The sequence below is a fragment of the Salvelinus namaycush genome, chromosome 28, assembly GCF_016432855.1.
Source record: "Salvelinus namaycush isolate Seneca chromosome 28, SaNama_1.0, whole genome shotgun sequence".
NCBI classification, from domain to species: domain Eukaryota; kingdom Metazoa; phylum Chordata; class Actinopteri; order Salmoniformes; family Salmonidae; genus Salvelinus; species Salvelinus namaycush.
Window position 1 is genome coordinate 42,798,977 of NC_052334.1, and position 22,974 is coordinate 42,821,950.

A 22,974-nucleotide genomic window follows, 5' to 3' on the forward strand; every position below is an offset into this window, starting at 1 on the left:
GGCAAGAAAATAACAGAATTCTTTAACCAGGGGTGGGGCCTTCATCAGAGTTGCAATCTGAGCCCTGCACTCTTCAATACTTACATCAACAAATTGGCCACTATTCTAGAAAAATCCTCAGCCCCTGGTGTTAGTCTCCACAATTCAGAAGTTAAATGCCTATTCTTCGCAGATGACCTATGCCTGCTGTCACCCACAGCACATGGCCTACAGCAGAGCCTGGACCTGCTAGAGCAGTACCCTTATTCAAGGTTTCAAAGACCTCTCTGATGAGAGTAGGCTACCCGTCCTGTTGGGGAGGACGCAGAGAGCTGTGGGTTGGCAGCGCACTACATTGCTGCCTGCCTAAAGTTGAGGGACAGTGTCTGACAGACCAATCAACCTGCACATGTACTCTACTGTATGCTTATTGTTATTGTTGAATGTATGGTTATTTTGACCCTTGGTTATTGTTGTTACTGTTGATCCGTTGATAATTTTGATTCTCATTTTTAATATTGTAAATATCCAAAATAAGCTTTGGCAATATGTACATTGTTACGTCATGCCAATAAAGCAAATTTAATTGAATTGACAGAGAGAGACAGACAGACGGTCAATGGCTGCCAGAATACTACAGTACACAATGTCAGGGCAGACTTTAAGCCTTCAAACAATATTTCTCACAGACAGACAGACAGACAGACAGACAGACAGACAGACAGACAGACAGACAGACAGACAGAGACAGACAGACGGTCAATGGCTGCCAGAACCCTACAGTACACAATGTCAGGGCAGACTTTAAGCCTTTCAAACAATATTTCTCATAGACAGAGAGAGAGCGAGACAGACAGACAAACAAGACACTCAATCACATGCATGCACACACATATATACACTACCCTCTACTCACCTATGCCGGGTGCCCCCGCCTTGCAGCAGTAGTGCAGGAGGCTCATGTCGGTCAAGCCATCTCGGTCATTCACACCACAGCCTCTCTTTAGGATCTAACAGTGGCGCAACGATAAGCATCACTGCGATGTCTAAATAGTCAGTTAGCTTATGTGGAACACAGATCTAATAATAGCCATGATAACCTAGAAATGTCTGAGACCAAGGGATTTTACAGCACTGAACCGATATTAACTTCAGAAGCTGAAAACCCAAACGAAGATGGCTATCACTTTTGTTGTGGGAAGTCATTCGTGAGGAGGTCTTTTTTTTTTTTTTTGCAGTGCTACGTTATGTTATCACTGAAGCAGGTTGTAAGCTTTGGAATTCATAGAGAAATGTCCACCTGCCTAAATGCTAAATTTCCCTAAGGACAGAGGCAGAGTTGTTCCCTTTCTCAGGGGGTCAATTATCCAGTTGCACACTATCGAGAGAAAGTCATTTTAAAAATGGGGGGGGTGAGGGGAAATCACAACACTGAGCACTAAGACACGGGGAGGAGAGAGATTACGTTTGAGTTCAATTAAGATCAGAGCTCATTGTACTGTATAGTATGTTGCAGTATTTAAATAAATAAAAATGTTTTCCACAGGTGATTAGCTACACTGAATAGTTATTTTATCATACAAATGAACGTTTTTGTGTAAAATATGCCTGAGTGTGGCTGACTGATGCCGTATTCAAACTATAGACCCAAATCGAGCAAAGCCAAAACGAGACGTACTGGCGTGCCCTAGTTACGCACGGACAATGTGAAAAGAAAATATTGACGCCAGGACAGTATGGGTCAGCCCCATAGTGTGAATCAGGCATTAGTGTCATCATTGACAATGTCCTTTGTGTTGTCTCTTTGTCTACAACCCCAGGAGGTTGAACAAATGGGTTGTCTTAATGAACTAACCTGGAGAGATATTAAGTATATGTCCCAAATGTCACCCTATTCCCTTGATATAGTGCACTACTTCTGACCAGAGCCCTAAGGGCACTAAATAGGGAAGACGGTGACAGTTGGGACACAGACTAGGTGTAATGGAGGAATAAGGGTCACCTCATTGCCGATCAGGCTGATATTCTTCTGGACCTGGGGCACCCACTGCCTGAGTACGGCGAACAGCTCCGGTACCGTGGTGCTGGACTCAAACAGCACCTCCCTGCACTGGGGCTCCTCGGGGTCAAAGAAGGAGAACTCTGGAGGAGGGAAGGAGAGCAAAAACAGTAAGACACTTTTCATCATGTCACTTGCAATCAGACCTGGGGTGTATTCACTAGGAACCAAATTAAAGCAAATGACCGAAACGGGGAGAGACTAACCTGAACTTGTCTAAAAAGATATGCTCCGTTTTGTTATGGTTCGCAACTGTGTGCATTAATGAATACACCCTGGGTTCAAATAGTATTTAAAATACTTCATCTGGGCTTGATAGAGGATGTCTGGCAAAATGGAAGCAATAGAAAAGTCGCAAAAATGCAAACCCCGCCCATCTGCCACTCAAGACAATGTACAACAAATGCTAAAAATATATTAACGATTTCGATTAATATTTAAACCCAGGTCTGCTTGCAATGAATACATGTATTGAGTATACTGTACGTGTGCATACAATAAGTGAAACCTACAACCAAGGCAATATGAAATGACACGAATAGAGCAGATGTGATTCCTTATTCTACATATCAATGCCAGGCAGCTTCGTACTACACAATATAGTTCTATCTGAACATCCCACAACGTTGTGCTCTGGTGAACGTAGCCCCGGTGTTGCATGCACCATGCGCTAACCAACTGTGACATCTGAATCACAGGAGACCCTGGGTGGATGAGAAAAGAGCCATGATGCCACCATCACTTATTTACTTGCACTTGTCTTTTCTTACAACCACTGACTGTGGCAAGTAAGGTTTTAATTGCAATGACTTTGATATGTGGTTGTCTTATCAACCTTAGTTGAAAACACTGACAAAGTCTCTCTAAATAAGAGCTTCTGTTAACTTCTTTGGGAACGGGGGGCAGTATTGAGTAGCTTGGATGAATAAGGTGCCCAGAGTAAACTGCCTGCTACTCAGGCCCAGAAGCTAGAATATGCATATAATTAGTAGACTTGGATAGAAAACTCTAAAGTTTCCAAAACTTTACGGCGAAAGCACACTTTGCGATTATGTTAGGTCAGCGCCTAGCCACAGAAAACCATACAACCATTTTCCAACCAAGGAGAGGTGTGACAAAAGTCAGAAATAGCGTTAAAATGAATCACTTACCTTTGATGATCTTCATCTGATGGCACTCCCAGGTCTCCATGTTAGAAAATAAATGTTAGTTTTGTTCGATAAAGTTCATCTTTATGTCCAAATACCTCCTTTTTGTTCGCGCGTTTAGTCCAGTAATCCAAATGCACAAGGCGCGGGCAAGTCTAGACGAAAAGTCAAAAGTTCCATTACAGTTCGAAGAAATGTCAAACGATGTATATAATCAATCTTTAGGATGTTTTTACCATAAATCTTCAATAATGTTAAAACCGGACAATTCCTTTGTCTTTAGAAATGAAAGGGAACGGAGCTCGCGACTTAGCTAAAGGCTTTCAGTCAGACCCCTGGTTCAAACAGCTCTTATTCGCTCCCCTTTCATAGTAGAAGCCTGAAACAACGTTCTAAAGACTGTTGACATCTAGTGGAAGCCTTAGGAAGTGCAATCTGACCCCATCTACACTGTATATTGGATAGGCAATCACTTAAAAAAACTACAAACCTCAGATTTCCCACTTCCTGGTTGGATTTTTCTCAGGTTTTCACCTGCCATATGAGTTCTGTTATACTCACAGACATCATTCAAAAAGTTTTAGAAACTTCAGAGTGTTGTCTATCCAAATTATCCTAATAATATGCATATATTAGCTTCTGGGCCTGAGTAGCAGGCAGTTTACTCTGGGCACGCTTTTCATCCGGAATTGATAAATATTGCCCCCTATCCCAAAGGCATAGTCAACTTAGTGTATGTAAACTTCTGACCCACTGGAATTGTGATACAGTGAATTATATGTCTGTAAACAATTGTTGGAAAAATTACTTGTGTCATGCACAAAGTAGATGTCCTAACCGACTTGCCAAAACTATAGTTTGTTAACAAGAAATTTGTGGAGTGGTTGAAAAACTAGTTTTAATGACTCCAACATAAGTGAATGTAAACTTCTGACTTCAACTGATATATATATATATATATATGATGCCGGATTGTGCACAACTTCAGTATTACTTACTAAAACTGTTTTTACACTAAGGCTGTTATTCTTTTATTTTGTTAGGATTATTTTGCTCTTACTGTAGTAGTGTAGGCCACTCCCGACCGGTCACGTTGTACAGCACCTGAGTGGTGCAACGGTCCAAGACACTGCATAGCAGTACAAGCTGTGTTGCTAAAGATACTGGTTCAATACCCGTGCCGGGCTAGACTGGGAGACCCATGAGATGACTGTAGGTTTTTCTCCCTCTAGAAACAGAAATAATTCTAAATAACAAATCTTTATGCTTTCATTAATAAAATAATGATAAAAATACTCTTTCAAAATGCAGATGTTTATTTAGTTATGGATCCATAACGAATTACTATGGGAAAAAATATCACTGAATTACAGAAATATCCTCCAATCCTCTATATGTAATTATTGGCGGAGAGTCACGTCAGATTTTTCGATATACTGTAGGCCTACCGTAGACGACAAGAGTCTCACTAGTGTTGAGTAATGTGCTGTTAAAAGTGGTGTAGGTCTTATTTAAAGAGCATATTGAAGTTAGAACCAATAGGATTTTAAGTAATAGCCTACAACTATTTCAGCACCGTTTTGCACTGGTTTGAGACAAGCATGGGGACTGGTCTTGATAAATCAATGAGATTTTTATTTTCACTGAATCTACATTTGCGTATTGGTTGGACTACAACTATACAATTAGCGTGTAGAAATGTTATGCTCTTAGTGTAACCTTTATTTAACTAGGCAAGTCAGTTAAGAACAAATTCTTATTTTCAAGGACAGCCTACTCCTTCCTCACCGTCGGGGAATTGAACCCCGGTCTCCAGTGTGCCCGCATTCTCTAGTACAGCCATTATTGAAGCCTATCAAATGCTTCTCAAAGATGCCCTCTGGTGGTCAAACTAGCACTAATGGTACCAGCGGTTCACACTTAAATAACGTGCCATAGAATTCAGTGTACACAGCAACTTTTAAAGGAGAAACCACTGTATGAAGTTGAGTTATTGTAAAAATAAAATATATATTTTTTGGAGGCAATAGTTCAATGAATTTCATTGTCGGACACGGACAAATGGTACACCATACAACTCACAAGGCCCAGACGCTTATTTTGGTACAACTTGTGTCCATATCAGACAAACACGCATATTTATTGTAAATGTTCTTTGATTTTGCCTGTTAAGAAGTCTGGAGAGCCGTAGAGACAAAATACATATTTTGGATTGCCCCGGTCGAGACTCATTGAATGGCACCTTGCAGTTCACTCTACCTCACACAGAAGTTTGTCTATAGCTGTTGACATCACATGAGCCTCTCTGAGCCAATGAAAATGTACAAAAGCACACTTATGAAACGAGGTGGTGTAGTACCACTTATGTCACCTGGATGGCAGTATAATACACACCATTGAAATCACCACAGCGAGCTGAATCCAGCCATTTTTCAGATATACAGTATATGTCAGACTTATAGTTTTTGTTTTAATGGATCCATTCGGATTTGTCAGCTCAGTAGGTTAAGGATTATATTAACAATCAAAGGATGTATGTACTCTGTGTGTGTGTGTGTGTGTGTGTGTGTGTGTGTGTGTGTGTGTGTGTGTGTGTGTGTGTGTGTGTGTGTGTGTGACTGACATTTGTATGCCTCGAGTGTGTGCATGACATTTGTTTTACGTGTAGGCCTAATGAAATGTTTCAAACGCACTTTCATCTTTCAATACACTTAGATCTGAATTTCATGTGATATGTTGTGTTTCCTTACCGCAGTCAGTGGGCATGGGGGCCGAGGCCACCTGGTGGATGGTGGGGCGCGCTACACCACTGTGGGACAATGTGCTGTGACGGCCCAGGTCAGAGTCGCCCTCTGAAGACTCTGGCACCGGGACATCCTCTTTGGTCATCTCCCACCCAGGGCCTATAGACACACAGACAAGAGCAGAGTAATAAATACGGGTCATGATAATCTACCAATCAATCAAAAGTTTTAGGCTACATCAGCAGTTATCACATGTGCTTTACAGTACAGATGACTTGTCAGACCAGAAGAAAAAACACCATTGGCCTACATGCTACATTGTGGCTGATTGTGATAAAAACCGATAGCCCCCTGAGCTAAAGCCCAGACATTAGCTCAGATCTTACCATCAGAATCCATCTAGCCTAGTACCATTTCATCATCATTGCTATCAAAGCAGAACATAAATGAGAAAATGGATGGCAACGGCATGCAAATAAAAAGGTTTGATTCTCTTAAACGTATGGCCTATCCATTCATATGCACAATGACTTTTCTAACAGGCATTCGAAAAGGTTTTAGAAGGTCACTTGGTCCAAGTCCAACACCACTGCATGGATTTTGGGGGCCACAACTGTCTTTAAAAAAAATTACTTAGCGGAAATGTTCAACCAATACACATTCCGTGGTTGTTGTGTTGGATTAAAAACCATGTTAGATAATGTGGTTGTTATAACTACAGGGTCCTTTCCAACTGACTCAAATAAAAAAAGAGCTACTGTGTACTATTATACCACAACTCTGGTTTTAACAGAATGAATTGTGGAAAATGTAAGCCCTGGTGTAGAGCAGACCCATTTAATAGTGCTGACTCCAACCAACAGCACATACGAGTGAGCTCCAAAAGTATTGGGACAGGGACACATTTTTGGTTGTGTTGTTTTGGCTCTGTACTCAAGCACTTTGGACTTGAAATGATACAATGATTACGAGATTAAAGTGCAGGCTATCTTCACCCATATCGGGTGAACCATTTAGAAATTGCAGCACTTTTTGTACATAGTCCCCTCGTTTAAGTCGACCGAAAGTATTGGGACAAATTCCCATATGTGTATTAAAGTATTCAGACGTTTAGTATTTGGTCCCATATTCCTAGTGCGCAATGATTACATCCATCTTGTGAATCTTCAAACTTGCTGGATGCATTTGCTGTTTGTTTTGGTTGTGTTTCAAATGATTTTGTGCCCAATTGAAATTAACTGTGTAATGTATTGTGTGACTTCGGAGTCACTTTTATTGTAAATAAGAATAAAACATCAAATTGTATTTGTCACGTGTGGAATACAACAGGTTTCACCATAGAGTGAAATTCTTACTTACAAGCCAACAATGCAGTTAAGAAATAAGAATATATTTACTTAATAAACTTAAGTAAATAATAAATAAAGAGCAACAATGAAATAACAATAAGGAGGCTATATACAGGGGTAACCGGTACCGAGTCAATAAGCGGGGGTACAGGTTAGACGAGCTAATATGCACATGTAGGTAGAAGTAAAGCTACTATGCATAAACAAACAGCGAGTAGCTGTTAATCCATGTTCTTAGATTAATGAGGATGCTTGATTCATGAATTACAGATAGTACTGAATGGGGAATAATGACGTGTGAGAAAGTTAGCATACCCCCAAGACACGCTAACCTCTCACCATTACAATAACAGGGGAGGTTAGCATGTCTTGGGGGTATGATATTTGTGCTTCTGTAATTTTCTTACTCATCATGACTCATTTCAGGACTACTTTACATGGTCACTTTACAAATTAACTTGATTAACCTGTACCCCAGCACATTGACTCGGTACAAGTACCCCCTGTATATAGCCTCGTTATTGTTATGTACATGTATTGTGTTACTTTTTGATTGATTTGTTTTGTTTTACTTTAGGTTTATTTATTAAATATTTTATTAACTCTATTTCTTGAACTGCATTGTTGGTTAAGGGCTTCTAAGTAAGCATTTCACAGTAAGGTCTACAACTATTGTATTCGGCGCATGTGACAAATAAAATTTGATTTGACTATCCGTAATCATTGTAGCATCCACATTGTAAATGGACAATGCACCAATCCTCTCCAACCTGGCATGGTATAATTTGATATGGAATCAAAAAAATCAAATATACGTTTATTTGTCACGTGCGCCAAATACAACAGGTTACAATGAAATGCTTACTTACAAGCCGTAACCAACAGTGAAATTTAAGTTAAAAAAAAAATAAAAAAATAGGGTTTTAGGTAAACAATAGATAAGTAAAGAAATAAAAATTAAAAACATTAAAATGACAGTGAAAATAACAGTAGCGAGGCTATATACAGGTGGTACCGGTACGGAGTCAATGTGCGGGGGCACCTGTTAGTCGGGCTAATTGAGGTAATATATACATATAGGTATAGTTAAAAAGATTATGCATAGATGATAAACAGAGAGTAGCAGTAGCGTAAAAGAGGGGGCTGGCGGGTTGTGGGTGGCAAGACAGAATGGAAATAGTCCGGTAGCAAACCGCCTGGTGTAGAGGTCTTGGATGGCAGGCAGCTTAGCCCCAGTGATGTACTGGGCCGTACGCACTACCCTCTGTAGTGCCTTGCGGTCGGAGGCTGAGCAGTTCCAGTACCAGGCAGTGATGCAACCAGTCAGGACGCTCTCGATGTTGCAGCTGTAAAAACTTTCGAGGATCTGAGGACCCATGCCAACTCTTTTCAGCCTCCTGAGTGGGAATAGGTTTGTCGTGCCCTCTTCACAACTGTCTTGTGTTTGGACAATTCTAATTTGTTGTTGATGTGGACACCAAGGAACTTGAAGCTCTCAACCTGCTCCACTAGAGCCCCGTCGATGAGAATAGGTCGTGCTCGGTCCTTCTTCTCCTGCAGTCCACAATCATCTCCTTTGTCTTGATTACGTTGAGAGATAGGTTGTTATTCTGGCACCACCCGGCCAGGTCTCTGACCTCCTCCCTATAGGCTGTCTCGTCGTTGATCAGGCCTACCACTGTTGTGTCATCTGCAAACTTAATGATGGTGTTGGAGTCGTGCCTGGCCATTCAGTCGTGGGTGAACAGGGAGTACAGGAGGGGACTGAGCACGCACCCCTGAGGGGCTCTAGTGTTGAGGATCAGCGTGGCAGATGTGTTGCTACCTACCCTCACCACCTGGGGGCAGCCCGTCAGGAAGTCCAGGATCCAGTTGCAGAGGGAGGTGTTTAGTCCCAGGATCCTTAGCTTAGTGATGAGGGCATTATGGTGTTGAACGCTGAGCTGTAGTCAATAAATAGCATTCTCACATAGGTGTTCCTTTTGTCCAGGTGGGAAAAGGCAGTGTGGAGTGCAATAGAGACTGCATCATCTGTGGATCTGTTTGTGCGGGATGCAAATTGGAGTGGGTCTAGGGTTTCTGGGATAATGGTGTTAATGTGAGCCATTGCCAGCCTTTCAAAGCCCTTCATGGCTACGGACGTGGCTACCTGCCAGTTGGCTACATGGCTACCTGCCAGTTGGTCAGCACATGCCCGGAGCACACGTCCTGGTAATCCATCTGGCCCAGCGGCTTGTGAATGTTGACTTGTTTAAAGGTCTTACTCACGTCGGCTACGTGAGTAAGCCTGAACAGCTGATGCTCGTTGCTTGTCTCGAAGCACGCATAGAAGTGATTTAGCTCATCTGGTAGGCTTGTGTCACTGGGCAGCTTGCAGCTGTGCTTCCCTTTGTTGTCTGTAATAGTTTGCAGGCCCTGCCACATCCGACAAGCGTCGGAGCCGGTGTACAATTCGATCCTAGTCCTGTATTGGCGCTTTGCCTGTTTGAGGGCATAGCAGGATTTCTTATAAGTTTCCGGGTTAAAGTCCCGCACCCTGAAAGCGGCAGCTCTACCCTTTAGCTCATTGCGAATGTTGCCTGTAATCCATGACTTCTGGTTGGGGTATGTACGTAGTCACAGTGGGATCGATGTACTTATTGATAAAGCCAGTGACTGATGTGGTGTACTCCTCAATGCCATCGGAAGAATCCCGGAACATATTTCAGTCTGAGCTAGCAAAACAGTTTAAAACGTGCTTCATCTGACCACTTTTTTTAATAGACCGAGTCACTGGTTCTTCCTGCTTTATTTTTGCTTGTAAGCAGGAATCAGCAGGATAGAATTATGGTCAGATTTGCCAAATGGAGGGTGAGCTTTTGTTTTCCCTCTGGTTGCGCATATAAAATACTGATAGAAATGAGGTAAAACTGAATTAAGTTTCCCTGCATTAAAGCTATTTGACAAAGGAGTGATGGAGTGCTGCATCAGATGACCTGGCCTCCACAATCACCCGACCTCAACCCAATTGAGATGGTTTGGGATGAGTTGGACAGCAGAGCGAAGGAAAAGCAGCCAACAAGTGCTCAGCATGTGGGAACTCCTGCAAAACTATTGGAAAACATTCCAGGTGAAGCTGGTTGAGAGAATGCCAAGTGTGTGCAAGGCAAAGGGTGGCAATTTGAAGAATCTCCATTATAAAATATTATTTTGATTTGTTTAACACTTTTTTGGTTACTATATGAATCCCTGTGTTATTTCAAAGAGTTGATGTCTTCTATTATTCAACAATGTAGAAAATAGTAAAAACAAAGGTTAAAACCCTGGAATGAGGTGTGTATGTATGTGTGTCCAAACTTTTGACTATTACTTGCTTAATTAACGTGATTAATATTATGGTGTTTCTATTCCATGAGTAGGTGTTCAATCACCCCGACATCATCGCTTTTAAAAGTGCAAGGACGTCCGAATCCGTATCACTTTCCACAGTGAAAAGTCGTAGCCGCTTTGGCGCCGTCATTTTTAGTCAAATGACAGCATACCCCGTCTCCGGTTAATGGTTGATGACAACAGCCACGTGAATATGACAACAGGTTGTTAGCAAGTTCATTTTGGGATGTTGACAAAGATATTAATGTGAGTAAAACAAGGCTGTTTGCGGCCGCTATAGTAATGTAAAGACAGGCCGTTGACGGCCGCTATGGGTTCTAAAGGGTTAAAGTGACCATTGGCCTCATGGTGAAATCCCTGAGGGGTTTCCTTCCTCTCCGGCAACTGAGTTAGGAAGGACGCCTGTATCTTTGTAGCGACTGAGTGTATTGATACACCATCCCAAGTCTAATAAATAACTTGATCTTGCTCAAAGGGGTGTGATGGAAATGTTTATGCTTTTCTAATAACCCATTTGTGTTCATGCAAGTGACTGATTGAACACCTGGAAGAAATCCTCACTGTAGTATCTGCAATTTGGCAGTATGCCCAAACCCTTGTTTTGAGAATGATATCTCAGTTTCAAGGTCTCAGCTTGGAGAGAAGAGCCTCGTGAGGTATTGGTCTGCCACATGCATGAACCAGTATTGGTCAGTCACATGAATAATAGCAAACAAATAATGAATAAGCTAAATCATGCAAATATTACTTTCTGTGTAAGTACATAAGATAACTAAAACGGGACTGCCCCATTGGAACTCCTGATCGACATGTGTACTTGGTGCATTGAGTTGGTTGGAACCTCTTCAGCGCGCTGATAACAAACAATTATTAATTTAAGATGGACTTTGAGTGTCCCTGTGTAAGAATTTCCACGACAATTTGGAATCACGAACAGGATGATTGATTCTGCCTGTGGAGCTTTCCAATGTGGGTCTGTGAGGAAAACCGGCAACCGGTGGCGCATTTTATGAAGCGTGAGGGCAATTCCTGTCTGACCAAAAGAGGACGAGGACCCGCCCAGACCAAACACTTAGAGCGAGCTGCCCAGGAAACACATTATCCGTGAACAATTGAGGGATGGCAACTGATTTCAGTAAGTCAATTTAAATTAGTTGTATAATTTATTTCTATAAAAATGAACAAAGATGTAGGAGGATACCACTAGTCATAAGTAATAGCACGAGGTGAATGTAAAAGTTGTCTGATATGACATATTAAGCATAAGATTTACATTTGAGATAAGAGGTTGAAATTTGGATATTAGGATAATAAGATATTGACTGAGTGTCCCTGTGTAAGAATATCCACAACAGATGTCTGCTTTTATATTTTTACCCATCTACCAATAGGGGCCCTTCTTTGAGAGGCATTGGAAAACCTCTCTGGTCTTTGTGGTTGAATCTGTGTTTAAAATCCACTGCTTGACTGAGGAACCTTACAGATAATCGTATGTGTGGTGTACAGAGATGAGATAGTCATAAAAAAATAAAAAACATGTTTAAATACTATTATTGCAAACCAACATAGTGAGTCTACGCATCTTATATGACTTGATAAGCACATGTTTAAGTCCTGAACTTATTTAGGCTTGCCATAACAAATGGGTTGAATACTTATTGACTCAAGACAATTTCAGCTTTTCATTTTTTATTAATTTCCACTTTGACATTATGGGGTATTAGCTCAATTTAATAAATATTTAAATTCAGGCTGTAACAACAAAATAAGGAAAAAGTCAAGGGGTGTAAATACTTTCTGAAGGCCCTTTCTGAAGGCCCTGGATTGTTAATTGGACTCTTCTGTAATTTCTTGATTCCTTGTTAATTTGCATGACATTCTACTGCACTGTTGAAGCTATCCATTAGGCCTAGGAGATAGCTTTCGCTTGCAATTACATTTAGTGCTCATTTCACAGACTGAGACTGCTACAGCGCTCGGCTACTGGGGCCAAAGATTATGAAACATATTACGAGCATGCAAATTCATAAGTGGATTTTTCAAACAGACATTCATGTGGATTTGCTCGTTAACATGAACACACACTGCACAATCCATGAAACAAGTACAACTCAATGTCCAAGAAGTTATTTACTAGAGACATTATTCAGGTTCAGGCTTACGTTTGAGCCTTTTTTGGAAACAATTATTGTTGACCAACATCATCCACACTGACTGCCAAAAAAGGTTGGAATAATAGAGGAGGTGCATAAAGATGACGGCCCCCCGTGCAATTAAAACAAATTCCTTGTTTTGCTAAGTTCAGTGTATTGTACATTGCTCTTCGTTACAATTTTGTTCTTTTTATATGGTCATTAGCACAGCAAACATGTTCAACATTTTTGCTTCAAGAGGCTGGCAATTTGAAAAACTGAAAAAAGGTAGATTGTGCTGATTTATTTGTTTACAAACTCAGTGGACAGTGCTAAAACAATGACATCATATCTGAATTCTGCCATCTTTATGCACGTTCTCCATTGGAGTAGCCTAAGCGTCGCCTACTTAGCCAACATATTACATAAAGGTGTAAAGCCCCATTTCACATTCAGCTCAGGGGCCCAGTGGCTTAAAACTTCTTATGGCTTGGGGGCAGTATATCGACATCTGGATGAGAAGCGTGCCCAAATTAAACTGCCTGTTACTCAGGCCCAGAAGCTAGGGTATGCATATATGGTAGATTTTGATAGAAAACACTCTAAAGTTTCCAAAACTGTTAAAATAATGTCTGTGAGTATAACAGAACTGATATGGCAGGCGGAAACCTGAGAAAAATCTATCCAGGAAGTAGGATTTCTTTGATGTGGGTAGTTTTCAATTAAATGCCTATAGAGTATCTAATGGGTTAGGACCCCGATTGCAGTTCCTATGGCTTCCACTAGATGTCAACAGTCTTTAGACATTGTTTCAGGCTTGTTTTCTGAAAAATTTGTGGACTGTAGAATCATACAGTGCTGGTTTGCACGCGTGACCGAGTGTGCGCCCTTCGTTGTTTTTCCTTTCTATTGAATACGCTATTGTCCGGTTGAAATATTATCGATTATTTAGACAATTGACAACCTGAGGATTAATTATAAACATCGTTTGCCATGTTTTGACGAACTTTACCGGTACTATTAGGATGTATTCGTCGGCATGTTTTGACCGCCTTTGAGCCAGTGGATTACTGAACAAAACGCGCCAACAAAACTGAGGGACTTTATCGAACAAAACAAACATTTATTGTGTAGCTGGGACTCTTGTGACTGCAACCATATGAAGATCTTCAAAGGTAAGTGATTAATTGTATCGCTATTTCTGACTTGTAATTCCTTTACTTGGTTGTAAAATGTTTGTATGCTTTTGTAAGCGGGGCGCAGTCCTCAGATAATCGCATGGTATGCTTTCGCCGTAAAGCCTTTTTGAAATCTGACAAAGCGGCAGGATTAACAAGAAGTTCATCTTTAAGCCGATGTATAACATTTTTATTTTTTATGAATGTTTATTATGACTATTTCTGTATTTTGAATTTGGCGCTCTGCAATTTCACCGGATGTTGTCGAGGTGGGTCGCTAGCGGAACGCCTGCACCAGAGAGGTTAAGAGGTCTTTGTTGTATTGTTTCAGGTAGAATCTACTTAAAAGCTATAAAAGGCTACGTATCAACACACACGAGTTTAACTCAATTACTCTCCTAGTATAGGTTCTTTATTGGTGCCAATGGAAATGCCGACAGCAGCCAGGTGGCACCACCTGGGTAAACACACATCCTGCCTAGCCCTACTGAGAGAGAAAGGGAGACCTTTTCCCACTGCCACCTGTCCTCTTTGATGCCAGGCAAATAAAGACACACACACACACACAACCACACACTAGTCTCAGAAAGCCCTAGGTAGGATCATTGTTAATGAGGGAGGCCACCCCTCCGCCTAGGGAGACAGACTACACACAGACACACTCATGGGCTAGGTCAAAACCAACAAAAGAGCGGTCACACACACACACAAAACTGGGATTCCCGGCTTTTGGCCGATAGAAAAAATATATAAGTTGATAAAACTGTTGCCCCAAAAAATGCTTTTTATTCATTGATGGAAATACATTTGACCATCGTGATTAATGGTCTATAGGTTAATTTGCATAATAAAGTGGAATAAAATTGGTGTGTGTGTGTATTTTTGTTAGGCTACATGAAGAATATCTAACAACTAATCACACACGCACAGCATACAGAGCCTTTTGAGCTGGATTTCTCCTGCAGCTCCTCAGCTGGTTGCAGTTGGAGTAAATCATGTGCTTTTATAAGCCCATTCATGGACAAACAATTCTAAATGCAGTCCCATGTTAAAAAAAACATTTTTGGTGCACACTTAAAAAAGAGCTAGGCCTACTATTTTTTTTCTCAACTGGTAGCCTAATTGAAGTGCGCCTCCCATTCACAATTCAAGTGCAGGCAACAGGCTATCGGAGCGTCACCACTACTTTACAATGTGAGCTGGAGGCAGTATGCATTTTGAAAACACCTGCCCTACTTCATTGTTTGAAACCTGACTGTTTTACTTTGTATTATGAGGCACGTCTTACCTTGCTTCAAAGTAGCCTATAGGCAAATCCCACCATTTAAATGTGGAGGCAATTATTGTATAAAGACTTCAAAGGTGGAGCGTGAGTTTCAAGTTTGGGGAAGCTTACAATTTATCATACCATTTCTACCGATCTGCATGCCAGTTATGATTTGTTTCTCAAAATCACGTGGTTAATCATAAACATCTGAAGTAAAATGATAAAATTCTAAAATTGAAATTAAACTATGGTGAGAGCACCAGCCTCTGCCATATGTACACAATGATACACTGTGATCCATTGGCGGCTAAAGAAATGAGCGCATGGAACTCATAGCCTATAGGCCAAAGCAGCAGTAGACCGATAACTTCCATCTTCAAATAAGTCAAAATACATAAAGCAGACAAATAAAAACTGTAAAAAATATAAGGAAAATTCAGGTTCTTTCAATTGCATTTCTCTCTCTACTCAGCCTATCCGCCTCCCTTTCTATGTCTTGACTTGAGCTACTCTTTCCCCTATTACATTTGTTTAGTACCGATGATATATCTCATGGGGAACTAATAAAAAGTAAACAATCAAAGGGAACACAATTCACACAATGAAAACAATGAATGCAAAAGAATTGGCATGTTCTTTTATCATATTACTAGAGTGCTAGCCTCTCTACACTTGCTTCCTGTTAAGGCTAGGGCTGATTTCAAGGTTTTACTGCTAACCTACAAAGCATTACATGGGCTTGCGCCTAACTATCTTTCTGATTTGGTCCTACAGTACATATCTACACGTACGCTACGGTCACAAGACGCAGGCCTCCTTATTGTCCCTAGAATTTCAAAGCAAACAGCTGGAGGCAGGGCCTTCTCCTGAGGAGCTCCATTTTCATGGAACGGTCTGCCTATCCATGTGAGAGACACAGACTCTGTCTCGACCTTTAAGTCTTTATTGAAGACTCGTCTCTTCAGTAGGTCCTATGATTGAGTGTAGTCTGGCCCAGGGGTGTGAAGGTGAACGGAAAGGCACTGGAGCAACGAACCGCCCTTGCTGTCTCTGCCTCTAACCCTATTACGGGGGCTGAGTCACTGGCTTACTGGGTGGCAGGTATCCTAGTGGTTAGAGCGTTGGACTAGTAACTGAAAGGTTGCTAGATTGAATCTCCGAGCTGACAAGGTAAAAATCTGTCGTTCTGCCCCTGAACAAGGCAGTCTGCCTATCCATGTGATAGGCAGACTGTTCCCCGGTAGGCTGTCATTGTAAATTAGAATTTGTTCTGAACTGACTTGCCTAGTTAAATAAATACTGGTGCTCTTCCATGCCGTCCCTAAGAGGGGTGTCACTTGAGTGGGTTGAGTCACTGACGTGATCTTCCTGTCCGGGTTGGCGCCCCCCTCGGGTTTGTGCCGTTAAAGGGAGATCTTCGTGGGCTATATTCGGCCTTGTCCCAGGGTAGTAAGTTGGTGGTTTGAAAAGATCCCTCTAGTGGTGGGGGCTGTGCTTTGGCAAAGTGGGTGGGGTTATATCCTGCCTGGTTGGCCCTGTCCGGGGATATCCCGACCCCTCCTGTCTCAGCCTCCAGTATTTATTTATGCAGTATTTATGCTTGGATCAGTCTGTTATATCTGGAGTATTAATCCATTCTTATCCGGTGTCCTGTGTGAATTAAGTATTCTCTCTCTCTCTCTCTCTCTCTACCACACCTGCTGTCTCCAACTCTGAATGCTCAGCTATGAAAAACCAACTGACATTTACTCCTGAGGTGCTGACCTGTTGCACCCTCTACAACCAATGTGATTATTATTATACCCTGCTGGTCATCTATGAACGTTTGAACATATTGGCCATGTACTGTTATAATCTCCACCCGGCACAGCCAGAAGAGGACACCCCTCAGAGCCTTGTTCCTCTCTAGGTTTCTTCCTAGGTTCCTGCCTTTCTAGGGAGTTTTTCCTAGCCACCATGCTTCTACATCTGCATTGCTTGCTGTTTGGGGTTTTCGGCTGAGTTTCTGTATAGCACTTTGAGACAATGGCTGATAAAAAAGGGATTTATAAATCAATTTGATTGATTGATTGACAGCTGAGCCATTCTGGAGAGAGACTAGCCTATATTTTCACCAAACTCCCCTCCTTCTTGTGGCTGCAGTTAGCAATAGGGACTCCAAAGTGGGATAGCTTTTTGACTATTAACCAGGCCATCTATACAATTACCAAAAGCCCTGTATAGCCTATTTGGGTGTTTTGTCATTTCCCGCTAGCTAGCTAGCAGCAGCAAGAGACATGATCATCTTGTTAATTCACTATCACAAACCAGCACAAGGGATCCTGGTGAAGCGTGAGCTGTAAATATCATATGCATTTTATCAACTAGAAGTCTCAATAGTCAGATTCAACCCGGTCTAATCGAAAACAATATTTCGACTAGACCGGGTTGCTCGTCCATTTCATGCAGACAGGCTCTGCTTAAGTAGTTGACGCTAACTACACAAGTTACCCATTCACATACACTGCTGCTCATTTTCCCAGATACTAGCTACGGCGTCATTCACGAGTAAATGATGATGCTTACTCAAAATATTAAAATGGATGACAATGATATGAAAAGGTAACGTTAACTTACGCTCAGCTAGCTAGCTACACACCTGCATGAATGGCCACAGCTGATCAGGCCAAGCTTGCTGCGCATAAAAACAACAACAAACCACAACCTCGTACCAATTTGCCACTCTAGCTATTGGTGCAATGTCAAACACTTTAGAGAGAACGATTTACAGTACCTGGTCTTCCTATCTAAAAAGTAACCGGTGAGCAATCTGTCTCTGTGTTTGGTCCAGGATGCTCATGATGATGAAACAAAATTCCTCAACTCGATGTTAATGTTGACGTGTGTGTTGTGAGAAACAATAGTGGAATCTGAGATTCGGCTTCCAAATAAAAGTCCCCCATTGACACGAATGCAAACCGATAAAAAATAGTGGAATCAAGCCACAATTGTACTAGATAAGGATAAAACAAGATTTGTTTAAGCAAGAAGGCATGAGAACCCAGGATTTATCGTGTGAAAACTCCACCTCGGGCCTAACAACTGCTAGGAGAGTTATCGCATGATAATCCCCAGATTTGAGGATCTTAAACTGACATATGGAATTGTTTTAAGATGGTCATACAACGGATCATTTTTATTTATTGAAGGTTTTTTTTACCCTGTTTTCTCCCCAATTTCGTGGTATCCAATTGGTAGTTACAGTCTTGTCTCATTGCTGCAACTCCCGTACGCACTAGGGAGAGGCGAAGGTCGAGAGCCGTGCGCCCTCCGAAACCCAACCCAACCCAACCCAACCCAACCTGCTTCTTGACATAATACCCACTTAACCCAGAAGCCAGCTGCACCAATGTGTCGGAGGAAACACTGTGCACCTGGCTACCGTGTCAGCATGCACTGCGCCTGGCCGCCACAGGAGTCGCTAGTGCTTGATGGGACAAGGACATCCCTGCCGGCCAAACCCTCCCCTAACCGCTGGGCCAATTATGCACCGCCCCATGGGTCTCCCGGTCGCGGCCGGCTGCGACAGAGCCTGGACTCGAACTCAGAATCTCTAGTGGCACACTGCGCCACTCAGGAGGCGATGGATCATGTATCTATTTGATTTTGAAATGTAGGACCCCTTTAGGTATAAAAATATATATTAAAAAAATACCTGATGAAATATTGAATTTGGCCTTTACTACTATAGCCCATAGAAACGCACTGAAAAACACATTAATAAATGTCAAAAAAATTACAGTAAAAAAATAGATCATAAGGTATAAGGTTTTGAAGTGTCTGTCCTATATCTAGGAGATATAAGAAAGCCCAGGAAATATATATTGTTTTTTCCCCCTTTTTTGGATAGGCACAAAACTACCTCCATACTTCCATAAATTGTTTAAACCAGTACAGTTTACCTTCAGAGGAGTTGTGTTCATGAGTCTCATTTTTCCATACAGTGGTCATATTAGTTTGTAGGCCAAACCGTTCGGACGTGACAGATGTTTTCGTGAGAAGGATGTCTCATGATCTGACAAACACCATGGTAGCTCGGCCACCTTCCACCGCAGATGCGGAAGGTTGCCATAGGCGGATTGAGACGTCTCTAGATTAAATTGACAGATTTTGATGGGGATTTTTTTGTTATGTTACTTAGATTGACGTAACGGTGCATCAATAGACTCTAGGGAGTTTTAATGAATGAATAGAATTCTACGTGTTTACGATTTCCATGGTAAATGATTAGTTTCACGTTCATTCTTTGAACGTGCTAGTCTAATGGCACGGGAGAGTTGGCATTTGTAAAATGATTCATTGTTGTACAGGTAGGTTTATAGAACCCCCAACTGTTGCAAACCAAATGCGGAACTTCAACTGTGCGAAATCACCCCACTATTCAGCCTATTCTGTGTATTGGACATTCATATTGTACTGTACAGCTGATTTTGGGTCCATGAAATGGGGTATCAGCTTACTCAGTGACACTCGGAGAATACAACTGTAAAGATGTTTCACAAATATTAATGTTGTAGCTTTTATTGCGGGACTTTAACAGCGAGAAATAACATTAGATACTTTTCCCCGTTTGTATCAGTTTAAATTGAGACTTTTATTTTGAAGGCGAACCGCTGATTCCGGCTATTGTTGTTCACATCATACGTATGTTCCAAAATGCGCACTTCCGTTTTGCGTTCTCCGGTTCTTTCAGGCTCCATGGAAGATGATAAAGTCAGAACGTACTGATTGCAGCTGTTGCTTTAAGCTACCCTGGGTCGTTGTACATTCAAGCCTAGCACTGGGCAGCATTATTTTCAGCGTCAAACCGCAGAATGTTTTCCGAGCCGCTATCACATAAATTAGCAGCGCGCCAGGGTGACAGCACCCCGCGGACGTGCAGATTTCCTTCGCGTTCACTAACTCGTAACCAAAGAAAGAAAAACGATTTAGCTACCCATGTGATGTGACACAAACCCATCGTAGCAAACTTCTGTCAACTTGCTACTGAGACTGAATGCGTTTAGTGTATAATCCGTTTTCTACTCAAACCTCCGATCCAACCTGTTGCAAATGTAACATGAATAGCCCATAGTCTACAGACTATTGTCTTGTCCACTGTTTCTTTTTAAAGAAAACCAATACAAATGTTTATCAGTGTTTTGTGTATTCATTTGAGTGTTCAATTCACTTTTTAGAAATAAGCACATCAGCACTTCCCAGTTTATTCTCATTTAGCAGCCTGGAGTCCCTCTTCGTGGGCGCATGTGGCACGGAACAAATTCTATGATCTGGGGGGTGGAGCCTTTGGTTACTTCACCACAGGCCCTGTGGTAAAGTAGGCAAAGGCTCCACTTCTCAGTGATCACCTAGATCACAGGTGTCAAACTCATTCCACGGAGGGCCGAGTGTCTGCGGGTTTTCGCTCCTCCCTTGTACTTGATTGATGAATTAACATCACTAATTAGTTAGGAACTCCCCACACCTGGTTGTCTAGGGCTTTATTGAAAGGAAAAACCAAAAACCTGCAGACACTCGGCCCTCCGTGGAATGAGTTTGACACCCCTGACCTAGATGACTCGGTGATCCAGTCTTTGTGGCAAGGACTCAAAGAGAAACCTGCACATACAGAGAGTACCCCAAGACAAAACACAACACAAGTTTTAAATCCTAAAAAAAAATACCATTAAGTTTTTATGTCCTTATAACATTATACTGTTTTAACAAATGTATTCTGAAGTAATGGAAAGATAAAAGGGTGTATGGGTTAGTATCCACATCAATGACAACATAGGCTCAAGTCAAGTTTTTCAGTTGTCTATACTTGTGAAGTCCAGATACATTTCCATAGATGAGTTGTTAAACGGGTTATGTATTCCCCAGATTATTAATATCATCAATTTAAAAAATGACATGAATTTACCCTCTGTGCAAGTTCCACCCCTTTCTGTTCCAATTTGCTCTCTCAGACAAGGCTCTTACCTCGGGAAGGCCTCCCTTCACAGGGAGTATGGAGGTACAGGTTGTCAGGGTTAGTTTTGGTCCAGGGGGTAATGCAGGTAGCTGGTTTCTGTATGGGGTTAATGCAGTGGAACATTGCATTCTAATTTTGTTTTGCGGGCAGACGCCAGTACCAGTATGGCAGAATTCATCAAGAAGACGGTGTTGGACTAAACCCCAGTAAAAAGGGATAAAAAGGTTGAGGTCCATGTGATTAAAATAAGAAACCAACATCACACAATTCCTAAAAAAAAACACCTGGAGGACCTAAACCAAAGGCTTTCTGGTAGTTTCTGAAACACGCCACACACAAAAGAAGTGAAAAAGGGAGCCTGAATGTGGTTAAATGCAAATTTGTTACAATCTTCTCATTTGGTTTGGCAAATTGTGGGGAAATCACATGCACTCAAACAATTAACAAAACTATCAGAACAGTTATGGTCAGATGGCTTTTCATAAAGTAAAGAAATACTTTATGGTCACACGTGTTTAGCAGATGTTATTGCGGGTGTAGCGAAATGCTTGTGCTTCTAGCTCCGACAGTGCAGTAATATCTAACAAGTAATATCTAACAGTTTCACAACATATACCAAAATACATGTAAATCTAAGTAAGGAATGGATTAAGAATATATACAGTTGAAGTCAGAAGTTTACATACACTTAGGTTGGAGTCATTAAAACTCGTTTTTCAACCACTCCACAAATGTCTTGTTAACAAACTATAGTTTTGGCAAGTCGGTTAGGACATCTACTTTGTGCATGACACAAGTAATTTTTCCAACAATTGTTTACAGACAGATTATTTCACTTATAATTCACTGTACCACAATTCCAGTGGGTCAGAAATGTAAGTTGACTGTGCCTTTTAAACAGCTTGGAAAATTCCAGAAAATTATGTCATGGCCTTAGAAGCTTCTGATAGGCAAATTGACATCATTTGAGTCAATTGGAGGTGTACCTGTGGATGTATTTCAAGGCCTACCTTCAAACTCAGTGCCCCTGCTTGACATCATGGGAAAATCAAAAGAAATCAGCCAAGACCTCAGAAAAAAAATTGTAGACATTGTGAGGAAAAAATTATGTATTCACCTTATTTGTTGGATATGTAACAATTATTTACTTAACGAACAGTAAGATATTTCTGTCCTGCTAATGCTGTGTTTTATGGTCTCCACTCTAGCACCCTGCAGCTAGTCTGGGTGTTGAGGACATGGCTTCTACTAGAGATAGCTTGAAGCTGACAATTGATTTGTGTTGGTGATAAAAACCTAAAAGATAGCATTCTATAGACAAGATGTGGTGTGTGACTCGAGATAGAGATAGCCTGGAAGAGTTAAGAACAATGCCTCATTGTCTCATCTTCCTGGCATCTGGGAAACTAAGTAAAATACCATCCTGTGTTGAAAACCAAGGTAGCTTATGGGAAGTTTAGAAATGACTGACTAAGCAATCTTGGTATCAGCTATATAAAAACTGTGCATCGTCTGTTAGACTCTCAGTCTAAGTCAGTCAAGACTGGTGGGCTGACGGTCTCATTATTGCAATAATTAATCGATATTAAATGAAGATGATTGTTTGAAGAAATTACCAAGACTAAGTCTCTCTCAGTACTGCATTTCCACGACAACCTCCACAAGTCTGGTTCATCCTTAGGAGCAATTTACAAATGCCTTAAGGTACCACGTTCATCTGTACAAACAATAGTACGAAAGTATAAACACCATGGGCC

The 22,974-nt window shown here is 41.4% G+C and overlaps 1 protein-coding gene across 3 annotated transcripts in view; it reads right to left on the bottom strand.

Annotated features, from left to right (window-relative positions):
* Positions 1-18,102, bottom strand: part of LOC120023150 (CAP-Gly domain-containing linker protein 4-like) — a 94,123-nt gene extending 76,021 nt beyond the window's left edge. For all 3 annotated transcript variants that reach the window (XM_038967146.1, XM_038967148.1, XM_038967147.1), the window contains exons 1-4: positions 17,999-18,102; positions 5,937-6,089; positions 1,982-2,121; positions 896-989 (exon numbers count right to left, since the gene is read on the bottom strand). In XM_038967146.1, coding sequence (XP_038823074.1) covers positions 896-989; positions 1,982-2,121; positions 5,937-6,075 — 373 coding nt within the window. In that variant the 5' untranslated portion in view covers positions 6,076-6,089; positions 17,999-18,102. The remainder of the gene's footprint in view (positions 1-895; positions 990-1,981; positions 2,122-5,936; positions 6,090-17,998) is intronic.
* Between the last annotated feature and the right edge of the window lie 4,872 nt (positions 18,103-22,974).